We start from the raw sequence: 15528 nt of genomic DNA on the forward strand, positions 1-15528 counted from the left end.
AGTGTCACAGGTCAGGACCTTTTGCTTCTAACTCGGTTGAGTATTCAGTAGATGTCTTTCTTCGGATCGTTGGGTTCGTTCCGAAAGTGAAATATCAAGCGCCACACTATCGCAGTTAGAAGCCGGGTGAGGGCACGGAGGGGGTCGCTTAACAATTTTGGAGCTGAAAGAGGCAACAATAATTTCATTAAGAAGAGGATTTTTTTTTAATAATAAAGCTATAATACAGGGGACAATAATAATTAACCGAATATTATATCTTCTTCAAGGGTTAGACCGAAACAACAATGGCAAAGATGGGGTAGGTTTGAAAGCCCATGAAAAGTTTAAATCGTCTAACCCTACTTTTATTTTTGGACGGTTACCTTCTTCAAATTACACTTTTACCCATTAGTTTTAAACAAACCCTATGGCTCTTTACTCTTTACTCTCTATCCAATAACCAAGTGGAAGTTGTCGAGTCGAGCAAAACTCGGGTTTCTTAGAAAAAATGGCGGAAACAACCGTCGACGACGGAGAAGGTAACAAAGAACTGGAGGTTGCCCCAGCTCTAATCGCAGTTCATCCGCTTGAAAAATCTGTTGTAGTCGCTGCCGGAGAGGAGCTCCGCGTCTATGACTTGGAGTATGTGGTTTTCTTTTTGGGATATGTAACTCAGATATGTTATAGTTGGTTTTTTTCTTAGTTTCTTGTAGTTGATCGATTGTTTTTATTACTTTTTTAATTTGGGCAAGTTGTGAACTTGTTCTAACGTTTTAGATGCCGGATTTGAAAGGTTTTCGTTATAATTTAATGCTCCTGATCAAGTCATTAGTTTAATAAGTTCAGGTATTCTGAGAATCACGGAATATAAGTGGAACTTGGAAGTAATGTATACTAATTAGGGTTCTTCTTCTTCTGTTCTGTTTTTTTTCCCTCTGTTCTGAATTGTGGTGGTCTCGTTCCAATACAAGAATGGTTATATATACATTGCAAAAAAAGTCTGAAATTGCTCCTATGTGTTTAAGAGACGGTACAAATTGATCTTAAAATACAAATATGGGATCTGAGTTTGCTCCTATGACCGTGTTAACAGTCACCTAGAGTTATGGTACAATAAAAATAGTGATAGGTTCCTCCACAGTGCGTAACTGTATAGGTAAAAAAATCGACTTACAGACAAAGTCCATGACGAACTTACTCTCCAACAAACTTAGTGAATAAATCCATAATTTGATTGTTGAATGACGTTTTCTTTTTATTTATTTATTTATTTTGTGGGTAATGAGATCTTGGTTAGTTGGGTTCAAGTTTTTTTTGAGCATTGATTTCAATATGTTTGGTTCATTACTCCATTCATGAAGAACTAGACTGGTAGCAGTATGGTGGGGAACTTGGTTCTCATAAATTACAATACAATGGGGGTCAAAGCAGATGAAGGGATACCAAGATCATGCGGCAAATAGATAACTAAGTAATCTCACAAATGGTGACTGCCATTGCATGATATTCGGCTTTGGCAGAGGAGCATGAAATTGTGGATTGCTTTTTTGTCTTCTAAGAAATGGGACTGGACCCAAGGAATATGCAAAACCTTGTGGTGGAATGCCATGTCATTGGCAACGTGTTCAGTGAATCACAATAAGCTTGGAGGTCAGGAGAGGACTGTAAAGAGAAGAATAACCCTCATCCTGTAGTAGCTTGAAACATCCTAGGAGATGGTGGACGACGTCTGGGTGAGTTTGTTGAGGCTTGTCCATTAACTGACTAAGGATGATAATTATGTGGACAAAATCAGGTAGATAAACCAGTCATGCTCCCAAACAGTGATACTAAGAGGGATCAGCAATAGTATCACAAAAACTCTTTGAGAGTTCTAAATGCTAGTCCATGGAAGATCAATAGGATCGCAGCCAGTGAATCTGGAATGTTCTAGCTTTAGAATGTCAAGAGTGAATTTGCATTGACAGAGATATAGACCCTGTGGAGAGCAAACTGAGATCTTGGATATGAACTTTTTTATGTGGAAGTAGTTTGATAGATTGGAGCTAGTAATGATGATGTCATCAACATATACATGGATGAGTACAAATGATCCTTTTATTATAGAGAGGACAAGGAGTGAATTGCTCAAGATTAAGAGAAACCAAATCTAAGTAAAGCATGGCAAAACTTGGGAAACCAATTCCAAGATGCTTCTTTCAGGCCAAATAAAGACTTGTGTAGTTTGCAAACAAGGTTAAACTCCATTTGACAATGTACTATTGAAAACGCTCTTCATGAAGAAATTGATTATGATTATTTGGTCAACATTGTTAAAAATGAAAAGTAGTGTCAATAAGTTTTGAGGAGAGAGGAGATGGGGGAACACTGTGTATTGGAGAGTAGCTATATTTTACATAGTTGCTGAATCATAGTTCTCTGCTAAATCTAAGCAGCTTGGTTAAAGTTGAAGTAGTGATTATTTTCTGCAGTTTATTTATTTTTTTTTTTTTAAATAGTTACTGTACGATTATTGGTAATTATATGGAAAAGTTCCATTTGTTTTTGTATCAACCATAGGTTATAGATTTACATACACCCAGATATATATTATAGATCTGAGATGCTGTGAATGTTGGTTTATAACTTTGCAACAAAATATAGAAAATGTAGATCTGAGTATTCTTTTGTTCCTTTTGACAGGGGAGATTGTCCTGTCACTTTACTTGACGATTCTGGTGGGTCTCTTCATGTCGATTCCATAAGGGCAATACGCTTTGGTGCAAAGGGGAGGCTCTTTGCATCTGCTGGGGATGACAAACTTGTCAAGATTTGGACCACAGATTCCTGGCGCTGCCTACGTACTGTGTAAGTTCATATTTTTTTTTTATATCTGTTGAATCTATAATATCCACAGGCATGGCTGTTTCCTATCACTTTGCTGAATTCAGCACTAAATTTATCATTTGACAAGGGATTGTGTCCCATTTCAGGCATCTTTCCTGATTGGTTTATTAGATGATGACTGTTTGATTTGGTGTTGTATGTATGGGACTTTTGAAATGTTGGATTCCTTGAACCTTCTATGTTGCAGTTGCCACTCTCTGGCTGTTTCTGTGTTTAATTTTTTTTAATTTTTTATTGGTTGTTTAGTACAACCATGACAAAGTTTCATTCTTAACTTATTTCTGATCTTTTCCTGTTTGGTGTAATGATCCAGATGCTCTGAAAAGCGAGTGAGTGCAGTTGCCATAAGCCATGATGGTCATTTTGTTTGTTTTGCTGACAAGTTTGGTGTCATATGGGTGGTAAGCTTAGATGGGGAAGAGGGAAATCAGCCTTTGGTCAAGAAGGAAGCAGCACCGATTCTTGCTCACTATTGTAGCATCATAACTAGTCTGGTGTGTATCCATTTTTAAAACTTGACATTGCCTTGTGTAGTAGCATCTTAACCTGTCTCATGCTTTATTGCTCATTATTCCCTTACCTTCTCATTCTCATTTCCTTGGGGAGTCTGTGTCATTCCTCCCTCCACACCAAAACCTCCCACCTCACTCCCCCCACCCCCAAAAGGGAGAGAGAGAGAGAGAAGAACAGAAAAGAAGAATAAATGTTGGGTATCGCAATGTTCTAATTTTCATATGAAAAAACTTTCCATTTTACTGGGCCTGTGATGAAACATCAATGTATTAAAGTTGGTAGAAGATAAGGCCACTTCACACACTAAACATGCAAAAACTATGAAAAGAAAGTTTATGCAATCAGGGTCTTTAGTTCTGTTTAGTGATCACCTATGTAGACAATCCAATCCCAAGAGTTTTGTTGGAGTGTCGCTGTCAAATACTGTCCAATTCTGTCAACACTTGCTGATTTCAATCAGTTTCTATTTCATTTAAATCGAGTTGAGCACTCTTATCTTTGTGCATTGGTATTTTCCTATTTGTTAACGATTCAGTGTGCAGGAATTCTCTCCAGATGGGCGGTTCATTGTTAGTGCTGACCGAGACTTCAAAATCCGTGTAATCCAATTTCCAAGTCCCATTAAAGTAGATAATTCTCAATATAGATTTGTTTATTTATTTAGTTGTCTTACACTAGATACTCTTGTCTTGGCAGGTTACTGTGTTTCCTCAGAAACCTTTCAAAGGAGCTCATGAGATACAAAGTTTTTGCCTTGGACATACTGAGTAAGTTATACCTCCAATCCATTGTTGGATTTCGACTCTTCCTAATTCCTATTTGCACACACTTGCTTTGTATATTGATTGCGGTTTATATGCGTATAAGTGTATATGCTGAACTAGTTGAAGGAGGAAATTATTATATATCCTTGGTTGTAGCATCTGCATTGTTGGGAGCGTCTGAACGATTAATTAACTTTCCGACACAGCATATTCCACAGGCATTGCCCAATATTGCCACTCTGCACCATGTCACTTCCTGATATAGAGAAACAAAAATTAAAAATTCTTGAAGTTCAGTGGTGTCATAGGTCATATTTCTGTTTTGGGAAGTTTCTAATGAAGCTTTTGTTCTTGTAAGTCTGTCGCAAGATACCAAGGGCAGTAGTGGTACTTTGTGTTAATTTTACCTCAAAACTGCACAAATGAGATTTGAGAATCTAGTAAGGTGTGGGAAGATACTTCATGGTCGGAAGGTTTCTATGGAAGAAAAAGAAGGAAAAAGAGGTTGGAATGAAGAAGAGAGGTGGTGGAGAGCCTGAAAGGTAAAACAAAAAGGAGAGGAGTGTGGCAGCAGGGTTAGAGCAATGGTCCAGAGAATGTTTCCTAATCTGATATTTTGAAGAACAAGAGATCAAGTGTGGATTGGGAGAATGACTTGTATTTTGTCAGGCAGAGCTATGTCCTTTTATAGTAAGAGAAGAAATTATGAGTAGGTCAGCACTGTGTATTATAGTGCATACCCAAAGAGCTCAAAAAGCTCAGATTACAAAAACAAAAATAAATAAATAAGGTATGTCTTAATATAAGAAGCAATGTATATTTTGGTAAGGCATACCTACATTTGACTCCCTGAATTTCTGCATGGTAAAAGTTTTGCTGCAGTGAATCTGTCCAGGTCCTTAGCTGCTGGTGGCCTGATTCAGTGATTTGTGCTTGTCATTTGTATACTTGCAGGTTTGTCACTTGCCTTACCTTTCTTTGTACTCCTGAGTATTCACAAGGATTTCTTCTCTCTGGAGGTGGTGACTCAACAGTAAGTATATCATAAAGCCAAGCTCCGATTCAACTGCTTAAACTAGTGTAAAATTGAAACCCAGCATCAGTATCAGTCTAGTTTGTTTTTTTCAGGTTCGTTTGTGGGACATTATTTCTGGGTCCCTTCTTCACACTTGCGAAGTTGGAGCACAGGTGAATTTCTTTGTCCTTTATGTTCATTAGTACATGTCAACAAGCACAGCACACAATCGAAGAGGGGATGTTAATAAACCTCCTGATTCTGCAAGTAAATAGATTTTCCTTCAGTCATTAGTAATTGCTTGGTAGCATCAACATTTACCTTTTTCGTATCTTTATACTTGCTTTCTGAAGGCAGAACTTCTAGAGTCGAATGGAGATGAAGTGTGCCCTCCTGCTGTGATTGCTATTTGCCCCTTACCCAGTGGTTCATTAATTGCTGTGGCCACTCAAATGTAAGTCATCCAAAATTTTTCTAAACCAAATTATTTCCTATTAGAAATTTCAAACGGGGGTGTTCATATCAGTGCTTCTAACATTGTCTCCCCAACCCCCTCCCAAAAATAGCTTGCATGGAGTGATGCTTTTAAATTGTGATCTTTCTGCTGGAACCCTTTCTGTTGTCAAGGTACACCTACTAAACTCTGTTATATTTTATATGGCTGGGTGTGTATGTAGTGGAAGTTTGGAATCTCTGGGGGGGGGGGGGGGGGGATTCCTCTATTCAATCCTACTCACTCAATCTGCTCGAACTCTCCCAGAATAATTATGGGTTCTAATCGGGTCCTGCACTATGCATGAATTTTTGCATTCTTGTGTTGGCTTGACATAGAAAAGAAACGTTTAGCAAAATCTTGGTTCAGTCTCCCAATTACTTGCATGCTTTCTTCCATCACAAAATTGGTGGGTTTATTGCAGGTGGTTTCCATGGGAGATGCTTTTATTGCTACAAGCCTTGCTGTGAGTTCTGCAGGTCGTTTATGGACGGTTACAGGTGCCTCCAATATCCATGGATCAAATTCTACATCTTTGGCCAGCGTGAAGGTTCTTGCTGGTTTCCAAAGGAGCAACAACTCAGACTCCAGCAAGATTGAACCCATCATGCTGGAAGGTGCTGACATTCCTGGAGGAGAGAAAATGCTGGAAAAATTACAGGGTTGTCTGTCACTTGCAAAAGAAGAAAAGGCATTGGCAGCAGCTACAGAGGCAGTGAAGATGGCAATGCGTAATTTATTAATTAAAAAGCAGTATTCATTGGATAAACGAGAATTGAGAAAGAAGAGCAGAAATGATAGAAAACTCAAACAATAGGTTACTATGATAAACTTAGTGCTAAGATAACTTTAGAGGATAAGCATTTGGATCAGAAAATGGTTAGTCTCTTATTTGGATATGTTTCCTATTTCACAGGTACACATTTTTAGGGTTCACCAGTATGTGCTTCCTGTCAGAGAGAAGTTAGATTTGAAAAATCTGGCTTTAAAGTACACTAGGTTCTGTTCTTTAATTTATTCTTTTCTATTTTAAAGATCAAGTTGCTTTTATGCATGGGGGGGGAGGTCCAGTTTTGATGTCCATGTATTTGTATTATTACTTATAATTATCATTTCTTTCATTGTTATCTTTTTCCTGCCTTGGCTTTTCCTTAACTCCACTACAAATATAAAGGATATAACCTCCTTTTCAGTGTACAGGTTCCATCAAGAGAAAACAAAGATTGAAAATTTTCAATTTTTTCTTAATGTTCAGGCAAATTAGATGCCTAGTCTCTTGACCCATGACATGTGAGCTTGGTCACCCCCTTTGTATCTGCAGGGGCTAGTGGGCCCAAAAGGGTTTCTTATGGTCCACAGTTTTGAGTGTTCACAGTTATTGCATTAGGCCCACCCTTCTTTACAGCTTTGATCCTAGAACAGAAAAGCCAATTGTCTAAGAAGTGAGGCATGATCTGTTTAAACAAAGCAGAATAACCATGTATATTGCAAGAATTTAGAATGGAATCTAGCCTATTCCAATTTGATTCTGATAATTCTCTCTGAGGTGATTATTACCAAATGTGAAGCTTTTCAATGTATTGGTCTGTGTCTTATTTAGGGTTGCATCACTTGGCCCCATTAATTATGTGTTTAATCATGTTTCTTGGCTTCATTAGGACATCATGATGCTGGCTTTTGCTTGGCCTTTGGACTAATATCATAGGCATTAACTGGGGGAAACTGGTTTCCCAGAAAAAACAAGGGGAAGTTGAGGTTAGCTTACTCATCAATGAATTTTGGGGCCCATTTGACCTGCCACATACAGATAGATAATCCAGAAGCTTAAATAGAATGCTTTAACTCTGCTTTAAGATAACATGAAACCCAACCCTTATTACCAAGAGGACAGTCTAATTGTACTTTTAGACAGTGTAGTTAGGCAGTTGACTATGTATTCAAGGCTTCAAGCATAAAAGACAATGAACAAAACCAAAACCTGTCTTTAGGTATCCAATTGCTATCCCTAGGCTCTCATCACCAATTGATCACTATTGAGTTTTGTGTAAGGATTCAGTCACAACAAAGAAGATCCAAAAGCTTCATATTAAGGCTGTGTTTTGATTTTGGACAGACTTCTTAGTCCTTTCAATTCGGTGGGGTTGGGTGTCACTGACAAAACTTTTGTCAAAATGGACACCTTCTGCTCTTAATTTTTGCTTTTTCTTTGGAAGGTGGGAGATTAACCCATACTCCATTTGTGTTCACATATTTTATTACTTATCTAATGCAATCTATTTGATTGGGCTCATTTAATATTGGATGGATTAAACCATCACTTTTGCTCAAATGCCTAACATTTGGTATCAAAGCAAGTGTCATCCCAGAAAATAGTATAATTAGATCAATAGATTTACTCTCCTCCCCCCAGAAAGATCCATAGAGATAGGTTTTGCTGGTTTTTCTCAGCTTTCCTCTTTGTAGTTGTAGTTGGCCTCCAAGCCCAAGACTAGGAGAGATCAAAAAAAAAAAATGAATATCAAATAATGTTTTTGATTGAGAGAGAAGGGGAGTAATATTTAAAAGAGAGAACTAATTAGGAGAAGGCTTTTGTGGAAAAATACATTGATAGCATAGTACTTGTTTTTCAATATATTTTCCCTATAAGTAGTTTTTCAAAGGCACTAGTGTAGGTTACAATGTTACATTAGTATCTCGAAATCTCTCTCCTACTCACATCAAATGACCTTGTTGCTTTTCAATATATGATATTATTTTCCATGTTTGATATTCTACTCACTAAATAAAGAAAGTAAAATGAAAAGATTTCTTTTGCCATCAAAATAGAAAAATCTTTTATACAGTGATGTGACTACATGATGAGACTTATGTTTCATCAATAATTAATTAGCTGATTAATTCAAAAGTTTCTTTTCTTTTTCTCGTCTGGATTTGATGATCACCGAGAGCAAGTGATTCTCATTTGACCATGTATGTAGAAAAATTAAGTTCAAAAAGAAAATCAATGGGCATCTTCGCAAAACCATTTCCGCGTTTTTCTTCAGAGCCTTATAAACCAATCCACTAATCTCAACAGAATTCATATTGATATTGCTCCAAGAATATTATTGGAAAAGATTGGAATCTCTAAAAATATTCTATAACCATTTTCTCCTGAGTGATCACAAATGTTCTTGTGGTCAATGTTAGAGAACCAGACACTTCATGATCATTTGTAATTTTCCTTGTTTTAGTTGGTTTCTTCTTCATTCAAGGGTCATTTTCATCTTCTCTTGGGGCCAAGACTTTAATGGAGATCATCCCCTTCTTCTCTTCTTCTTCTTCTGGACACTTAGAAAATTTATAGCTTTCTTTTCTCCGAAGCAAGAGAGTTATATATACATGAACATAGAGGTATTACATATCCTATCCGTAAGAATCAAACTCATAACCTCTTCACTAAGAAGTATGAGTTTTCACCATTCTATTAACCCTGCATTGGCAAAAACTATAGCTTTCAAATTAGGGTTCTTCTGTCGCTAAAATAGTCAAGCATGCAGCCACTTAGATCTTGACAATTGGCCCAACCTAACACTAGATCCTCTTACTGAAATTACTGAGCACTTGTCACAACAGAAAGCGATGTTCACTTGGTCTATGCAGGAGGTGGGGTCATCCAACACAATGCAATCAAAGAAGAATACATCATCTAGATAGGTCCCACCATATTCAACTTCCAGTGAGATCTTGACAGGTGGGTGCTTTATATTTAGCATATTCGATTAGGTGAAAGGTACATATCTAATGCCTATGCATATGTAAAGAGACTGAAATGGTTTACCCAAGGAAAGAAAAAAAAAACACTAAAATGGTTGAATAGATAAGGCCAAAGAAATTAAAGATAGAAACTACTCTATGATTGAATTGAATTTAATGAGGTTATGAGAAGGTCTAAGAAGTTAGAAGAAGAAGACTACTAAAATTGGAGAAGAGAAGGATAACAAAACAAAGACTTTATTACACTGGCTAGGTAAGATGCATGACTTCCTTGATGTGCATAATGAGGACAAGAGAAAGTATATAGCATCTATCCACTAGAACAAGAATAGCATATTTTTTTCATGAGAATTCCATAGGGACCAAATTTGATGTCAAAAAGGAATGGCATGGGAACTCTTTTTCTCTAGTTAAGATTGAAAAGCATTTTAGGTCATTGGGATATGGGTTTGATGATGATCCTTTTTTTTCGCTAAGCTCTTGTTTGGAAAGGACACGATTACATTGCTACTAATCATCTCAAATCTCAGAGCTTGACTTCAGTGCTGCGCATTAATTGCGCAGCACTGTATTATCACACTTTTGAGAAACAGACGATCGATAGAGATCTCGACTGTTCGCTGCAGTGCGCAGCACCCAAGCAATTTTACAAGTCTCAATCATTTTTTTCATAAAAAGAAAGGCTTTCAAATGCTTGGGAACTTAGTCTGAAAGAATCTTATAATGAAACCCTAATGTGGGTTTCATGGATTTTAGAGTTCTAAATGTAAGCACTGAACATAGAGAATCATTGATGCTGGTGTTACTATTGATCATGATTTTATTCCTGTATAGAAACATGTGGGGCCAAAGCAAAGGGTATCATTGTCATTAGGGTCATAGTCAAACTAGGCAAGGACATGGTGATAAGGAGTGATTAACTAGGCAAGTGTATGGGTCCAAATGGTGGGCCAAACCCATTGAATAATTACACACTGGTGAGGAGTGAGGAGTGAGGAGCATGAGAATTGATATATCTTCCTCTCATTTTCACTAAGTCCTCTCAAAGGGACCACCAACAAATTAAAGAACCAAACATGAAAGAGAAGTGAGGACCATAGAAAAAGAACCCCATACAAGAAGGGACCCCACCTTCCACCACAAACAAACTCTTGAAAAGATTGGGTCCTCATCACCACTTCTCTTCTCCCTAGTTGATACTTTCATCAACATAAATTACTTGATTTTGAGGTATGTGGGTATTTGCCTTTCATCACCCCATAAAAAAAATTTTAAAGTAGCCAATTAGTCCAACTAGGGTTAAGGTTTTAGCAACCTCTCTTAATAATATTGGGGACATGATGTCAACATTATTAAACTTTAGTCTTAACAAAGGTAATTCTACTCTTCAAATGAGTTTCTATGTGCTTGAGACTTGGTTTTCAAAAGTTAATGTGTTGAGGGTTGGTTGTCTCATATATCATAGTTTAGTTTGGAAATTGTATATGACATAAGCTTTTAGTGGGTTTAATATTATATTCTTCGTGATCTTTTGAATTTTTAGACATGAAACTTGTAGCATCTGGGCAAAGTTTTTCCAAGGCGAGGGGGCTGCGATTCTATTTGATTTTTTGAAATTTCTTTTTAGATACCTCTCGCACGTTCTTTTCATGATAAAATACTAGCACTTGCCTTCTTTTCCCCCAATTTTTGGATTTCCCCAAAGAGACTCTTTTGGTCTTCTTTCCATGTGTACCAATATTTGTCCCCTTTCTCCTGGGTTTTTGAAATTTCCCTAGAGAGACCACTGGCATTTTCTTTCATGTGTGAAATACCAGTATTTTGGCTTCTTGAAGCTTGTAATCAGGATGTCTCGGCCTTTTCTTGCCGTTCTTCTAATTGAAAGTTTGATTACCAAAAAAATAAGGCATTTTCTTTCATGTGTGAAATACCAGTATTTTGGCTTCAAGAAGCTTGTAATCAGGATGTCTCGGTCTTTTCTTGCCGTTCTTCTAATTGAAAGTTTGATTACCAAAAAAAAAATACCAGTATTTTGACTCCTTCGTTCAATTTTCTTAAATTTACCTAGAGAAACCCCTCTGGCCTTCTTTCTATATTTGAAGTATCAGTAGCAGAAGAAATTTTTTTTAATTATTGTCAATAATTAACTTTTAAAGTATTTGACAAATTTGTAGAAATCAAAAGACACAATTCACCACCCCTCTTGGATGTTAAATCATTACTCCACCCCTGTGTAGCATGTTTAATGAGTATAGTTCCTAAGTTTATAGGCTACCCTTATTTCTATTGTTAGTGAAACTATTTATGTCACTTCGATTCAAGAGTACCATAGAACTACTTAAATTATTGTGCTTTTTCCTAAAAGGCAGTGCGGCGCCTACAGCTAGGGATAAAGGGGGTGAAATGATTACTCTACCCATGCTTTTATGCGTAGGAGTCGACCTTATTTGTTTATTTTTTCCAAGTAATAAAGTAGTTTATTAAGATCGTACTTTAAATGTGGCCGAGCAAAGCTCTAATAATCACTCAAAAGAATGCGGTCACTCAGTCGGGCACAACACCGTGCGTGCCTTCCGAGCTAGAAAATCCACCACTTGGTTGGATTCTCTAGAAATATAACCATACTTCCATTCAATGAACCTTCTTACCTTATTCATTTTATTCAAAAATCTGAATCCATTATTTTTAAATTTCAAACACAATCATTTAATCAATTATCAACCTTAATTATATTCAAAACTGTTGACATGTTAATTTGACAAGATTCAGATTTGAAGGTTGTTGGTATATTTTATTCGAGAGGATTCATATTTGATTTGAGCAAATCAACTAATCTACATTAAATTGTAGCAAATCCATAATTTGTTTGCCTTGATTGGATCTTGTAATTTAGGTTAAAATGCTCTTCAAAAAAAATTGCTTAAAATGCCTAGCATCTACTAGTCAAACTTAATATGATTTTTAATAAGTTATTAAGTTAATCATAAATTTTGATTCAATTTAGAGAATCTTAAACACCATTGGTTATGACCCAATTATATAATTAGGTAGACTAATGGATGTTGACATATGATATGCAAATTTTATGGCTTGGATTACAGCACATCATATCTCACCTGATTTGTTATCTAATGAAAGATTAAACAGATTTTGATATAAGATTAGTTGTGATAATGATAAATTTAAGTAAAGTTGGGGGGTTCTCTTTCTAAAGCTCTCTTTGGCTTTTTTTTATTTATTTATTTTTATGATTTTATGTGTATAATTCTTTTATGGTAATCAATTAGGAATAAAAAATAACACTTGTTTGGTTACCACACAACACAATAAATGGTTTATGGCTTTATGCCAGCAGTAGTATTAATTTTCGTTTATAATATTATTAAAATAAAAATAATAAAATATACTAAATTACTTGTAAGATAGAAAAATATTAGATTAACAAAACATAAAACCTAATTAGTGGGGTAACTTGTAATTTTATAAGCTATTACACTTAATGAGCTCAACCTAAATATGAAAAATAATCATAGGCATCATTAGCTTTGATGTAGTTTAATCAAATGGAAAAAGCTTATTTTGGATATAATTGTTTATAGATGAATGTTGGAGACCAGCTTCAAGGTGTATTATTAGGTATTTGTATCATTACTACCTAAAACACTTGATTTGCATTGGAATCACTTGTTACTACTTGATGACAGATATTTCTCACAGTGTGGACGTGTTTTTGGCATAACAATGACAATTTCTTATGTAAATGCAATATTTGAACATACACCTTTTCACACGTTTCCGTACCCTAGACCTGATACGGATGTGCAACTATGAACGAAGAAGAACACAAACAAAGTACACACAAGGAATTTAACGGATTTGGTAAAATTCTGGCTACGTCCACGAGAGAAAATAAATTTCACCTCTTACACCCACAAAGTGTTACTTTTTGCTTGCCCCAAATTCCTATACCTAGAATGGGTTCTCCAATCTCCTATGATGATTGATATTCATAGATTATTCCACATAAACTATTTATATAAAAACCTAAATTTTAATCTTAATATAATTATAATTTTAAACCATAACTAATAATTGATCCAAACCGCTATTTCAATAATAAATACAACCTAATTATAATTGTATTTATGGATGCATAAAATACAAAACACTCAAACCCAACAAAACCCCCCCCCCACCAGCCACCCCCTCTAAGTCTCGGCCGAAACGATTTTACACAGAAGCTAATGTTCGGTAATGGGGTGTAAATGGATAACCAAAATTCTACTTTTGAATTCTCATTCACATCCATTTAGCAATATCCAAATCTATCCTACTACTAATAGGATGCGGATACGATATATCTCTTTTTTACCAATTATTATCCATTAGTCTAAGTTATTTATTTAATTTTATTTTTTTATTTTTATAATTTTTACTTGAGAAATGCAACTATTTTTCTAGATTTTCTATTCAAATAATTACCAAAGTTGTGAAATTCTTAAATTTTGAACTCAGTTTTCACAAATAAAATGGTAAAGATGTCAACAGGTAGTCAAAAATTTGTATTTAATATGTATTCATACCCATTTAGAAGAGTCTACCTAAGAAAATAACTATTCGATCATCACCACGAGCCATCCGATATTGATGCTGGCCCTTCCGTGTCCGTTCCGTGGGGTCCGCGCGTACCTCATCACTAAGGAGTGTTGGTTTCAAACACTAGAACAGCTCTGCGTTGGGTACACCCAGCAATGCGCACCCTAGATAATAAAGTTTGAGCTTCTTGTGGGTCCCTATCGGGCCCACGTGTGGGTTCTCCAAGAAAATATTTCTCAAATGACTTTATTGGAAGACGGTGGCCTCGTCTTTTAAATAGGGCAAAATGGTTCTACTTGTTGCTTTTTACTTTTCACTTTCACCTTTTACCTTTTTCCTTTTAAATAGGGCAAAACCGTTTCCCGGCGAAGGTAAGTTTCAATGAATGTAGTATGAGCTGAAAAGGGTCAGCGAATCGGGACATCTAAGAAATCAACACGTTTTATGACCGTCCACGTGGACGGTAGAGATGTATTCTTAGGGTTTCTGGGATGATGTGTCATCAAGAATCTCGTACCTTGACTGCAGATCAGTTCGACACGTGTAAAACTGTCAAATTTGACCGTGACCGTACCACACGCGTGCAGTAAGATAGATTTAAGTGTTTAACACTTTAACCATTAAAAGGTCGATTTTTTTTTAATTTTTTAATTTTTAATTTTTGGTTATCATTAAAAGGTCGATAAAAAGCACTAAAAGAAAAGGTCCAATGTGATCTTGGGATCAGTAAAATTGAAAAATAAACGAGTGGCTTATGTCAGAAATGGGTCCCACTCCACCTTTTTCTATACAAAATCTTAATTTATTTATGAGAAACGACAAAACAAGACTTGGTTTTACAAAAATATCACTAGGCAAAATTCAGGCCGTCCAAGAGGATTTCTAAGGATTCTAATCCAACGTCCGAGAGTGTCTTGTGATTAAAGTTGTGCCACGTGTTTGCATCCGAAGCAAGTGATGGATTAAGGGGACTGTCGTTTTCACTTATTATGATCAAACTGTTCAGACAAAACAAAAGAGAAGATGAGAGGTGGAGGTGGGACCCACAAGAGACGTGGGGTCTAGAGTTTTCTAACCGTGGTTAAGGTGGGACCAGCTATTAGGTACCTCTTCTACGTAACCGAAGATGTATGTGGATGGGTGTGTTATGGGTTTCGGTATGATGATCATGATGATGATCATAGACATGTACGTATCGTCAGGACGATCCGTGACTCTGTTCTGTTCCATGGGCCACCACGGTACATTTGGATACAATGGTTTATGAAGCCCTAAAGGATCTCAATCCCGTTCAAACCCGGTTCTTGGGACTCTGGTGGAGCAGCTGGTCCAATTTTTTTTGTCCCTTATCAGATATTTTTGTTTCAAGAAATATCGGAAATAATTTTGGTCATTTCTAGAAGTAGAAATACCATTTTAAGTTTCTTGATAAAATTTGTTGTTGGAAGTAAAAACATTATCAATATGATTTTAGTATAATTTTTATGTTTAGAATGTTAAATTGATAATGCACGTCTCTATAC

General features: G+C 36.2%; 1 protein-coding gene across 1 annotated transcript; it reads left to right on the forward strand.

Annotated features, from left to right (window-relative positions):
• The first annotated feature begins 447 nt into the window (after positions 1 to 447).
• TRM82 (Transducin/WD40 repeat-like superfamily protein) lies at positions 448 to 7812 on the forward strand. The gene is made up of 10 exons (XM_089138032.1): positions 448 to 624; positions 2665 to 2829; positions 3182 to 3362; positions 3924 to 3980; positions 4078 to 4148; positions 5100 to 5178; positions 5274 to 5333; positions 5514 to 5614; positions 5727 to 5787; positions 6078 to 7812. Exons 1-10 carry the CDS (start codon positions 491 to 493, stop codon positions 6468 to 6470), a joined length of 1302 nt encoding a protein of 433 aa, XP_088994158.1. The 5' UTR covers positions 448 to 490; the 3' UTR covers positions 6471 to 7812.
• The last annotated feature ends 7716 nt before the right edge of the window (positions 7813 to 15528 follow it).

This window comes from Hakea prostrata, chromosome 10 (assembly GCF_041222555.1).
Source record: "Hakea prostrata isolate BN-2017 chromosome 10, UWA_Hpros_2, whole genome shotgun sequence".
Lineage (NCBI taxonomy): Eukaryota > Viridiplantae > Streptophyta > Magnoliopsida > Proteales > Proteaceae > Hakea > Hakea prostrata.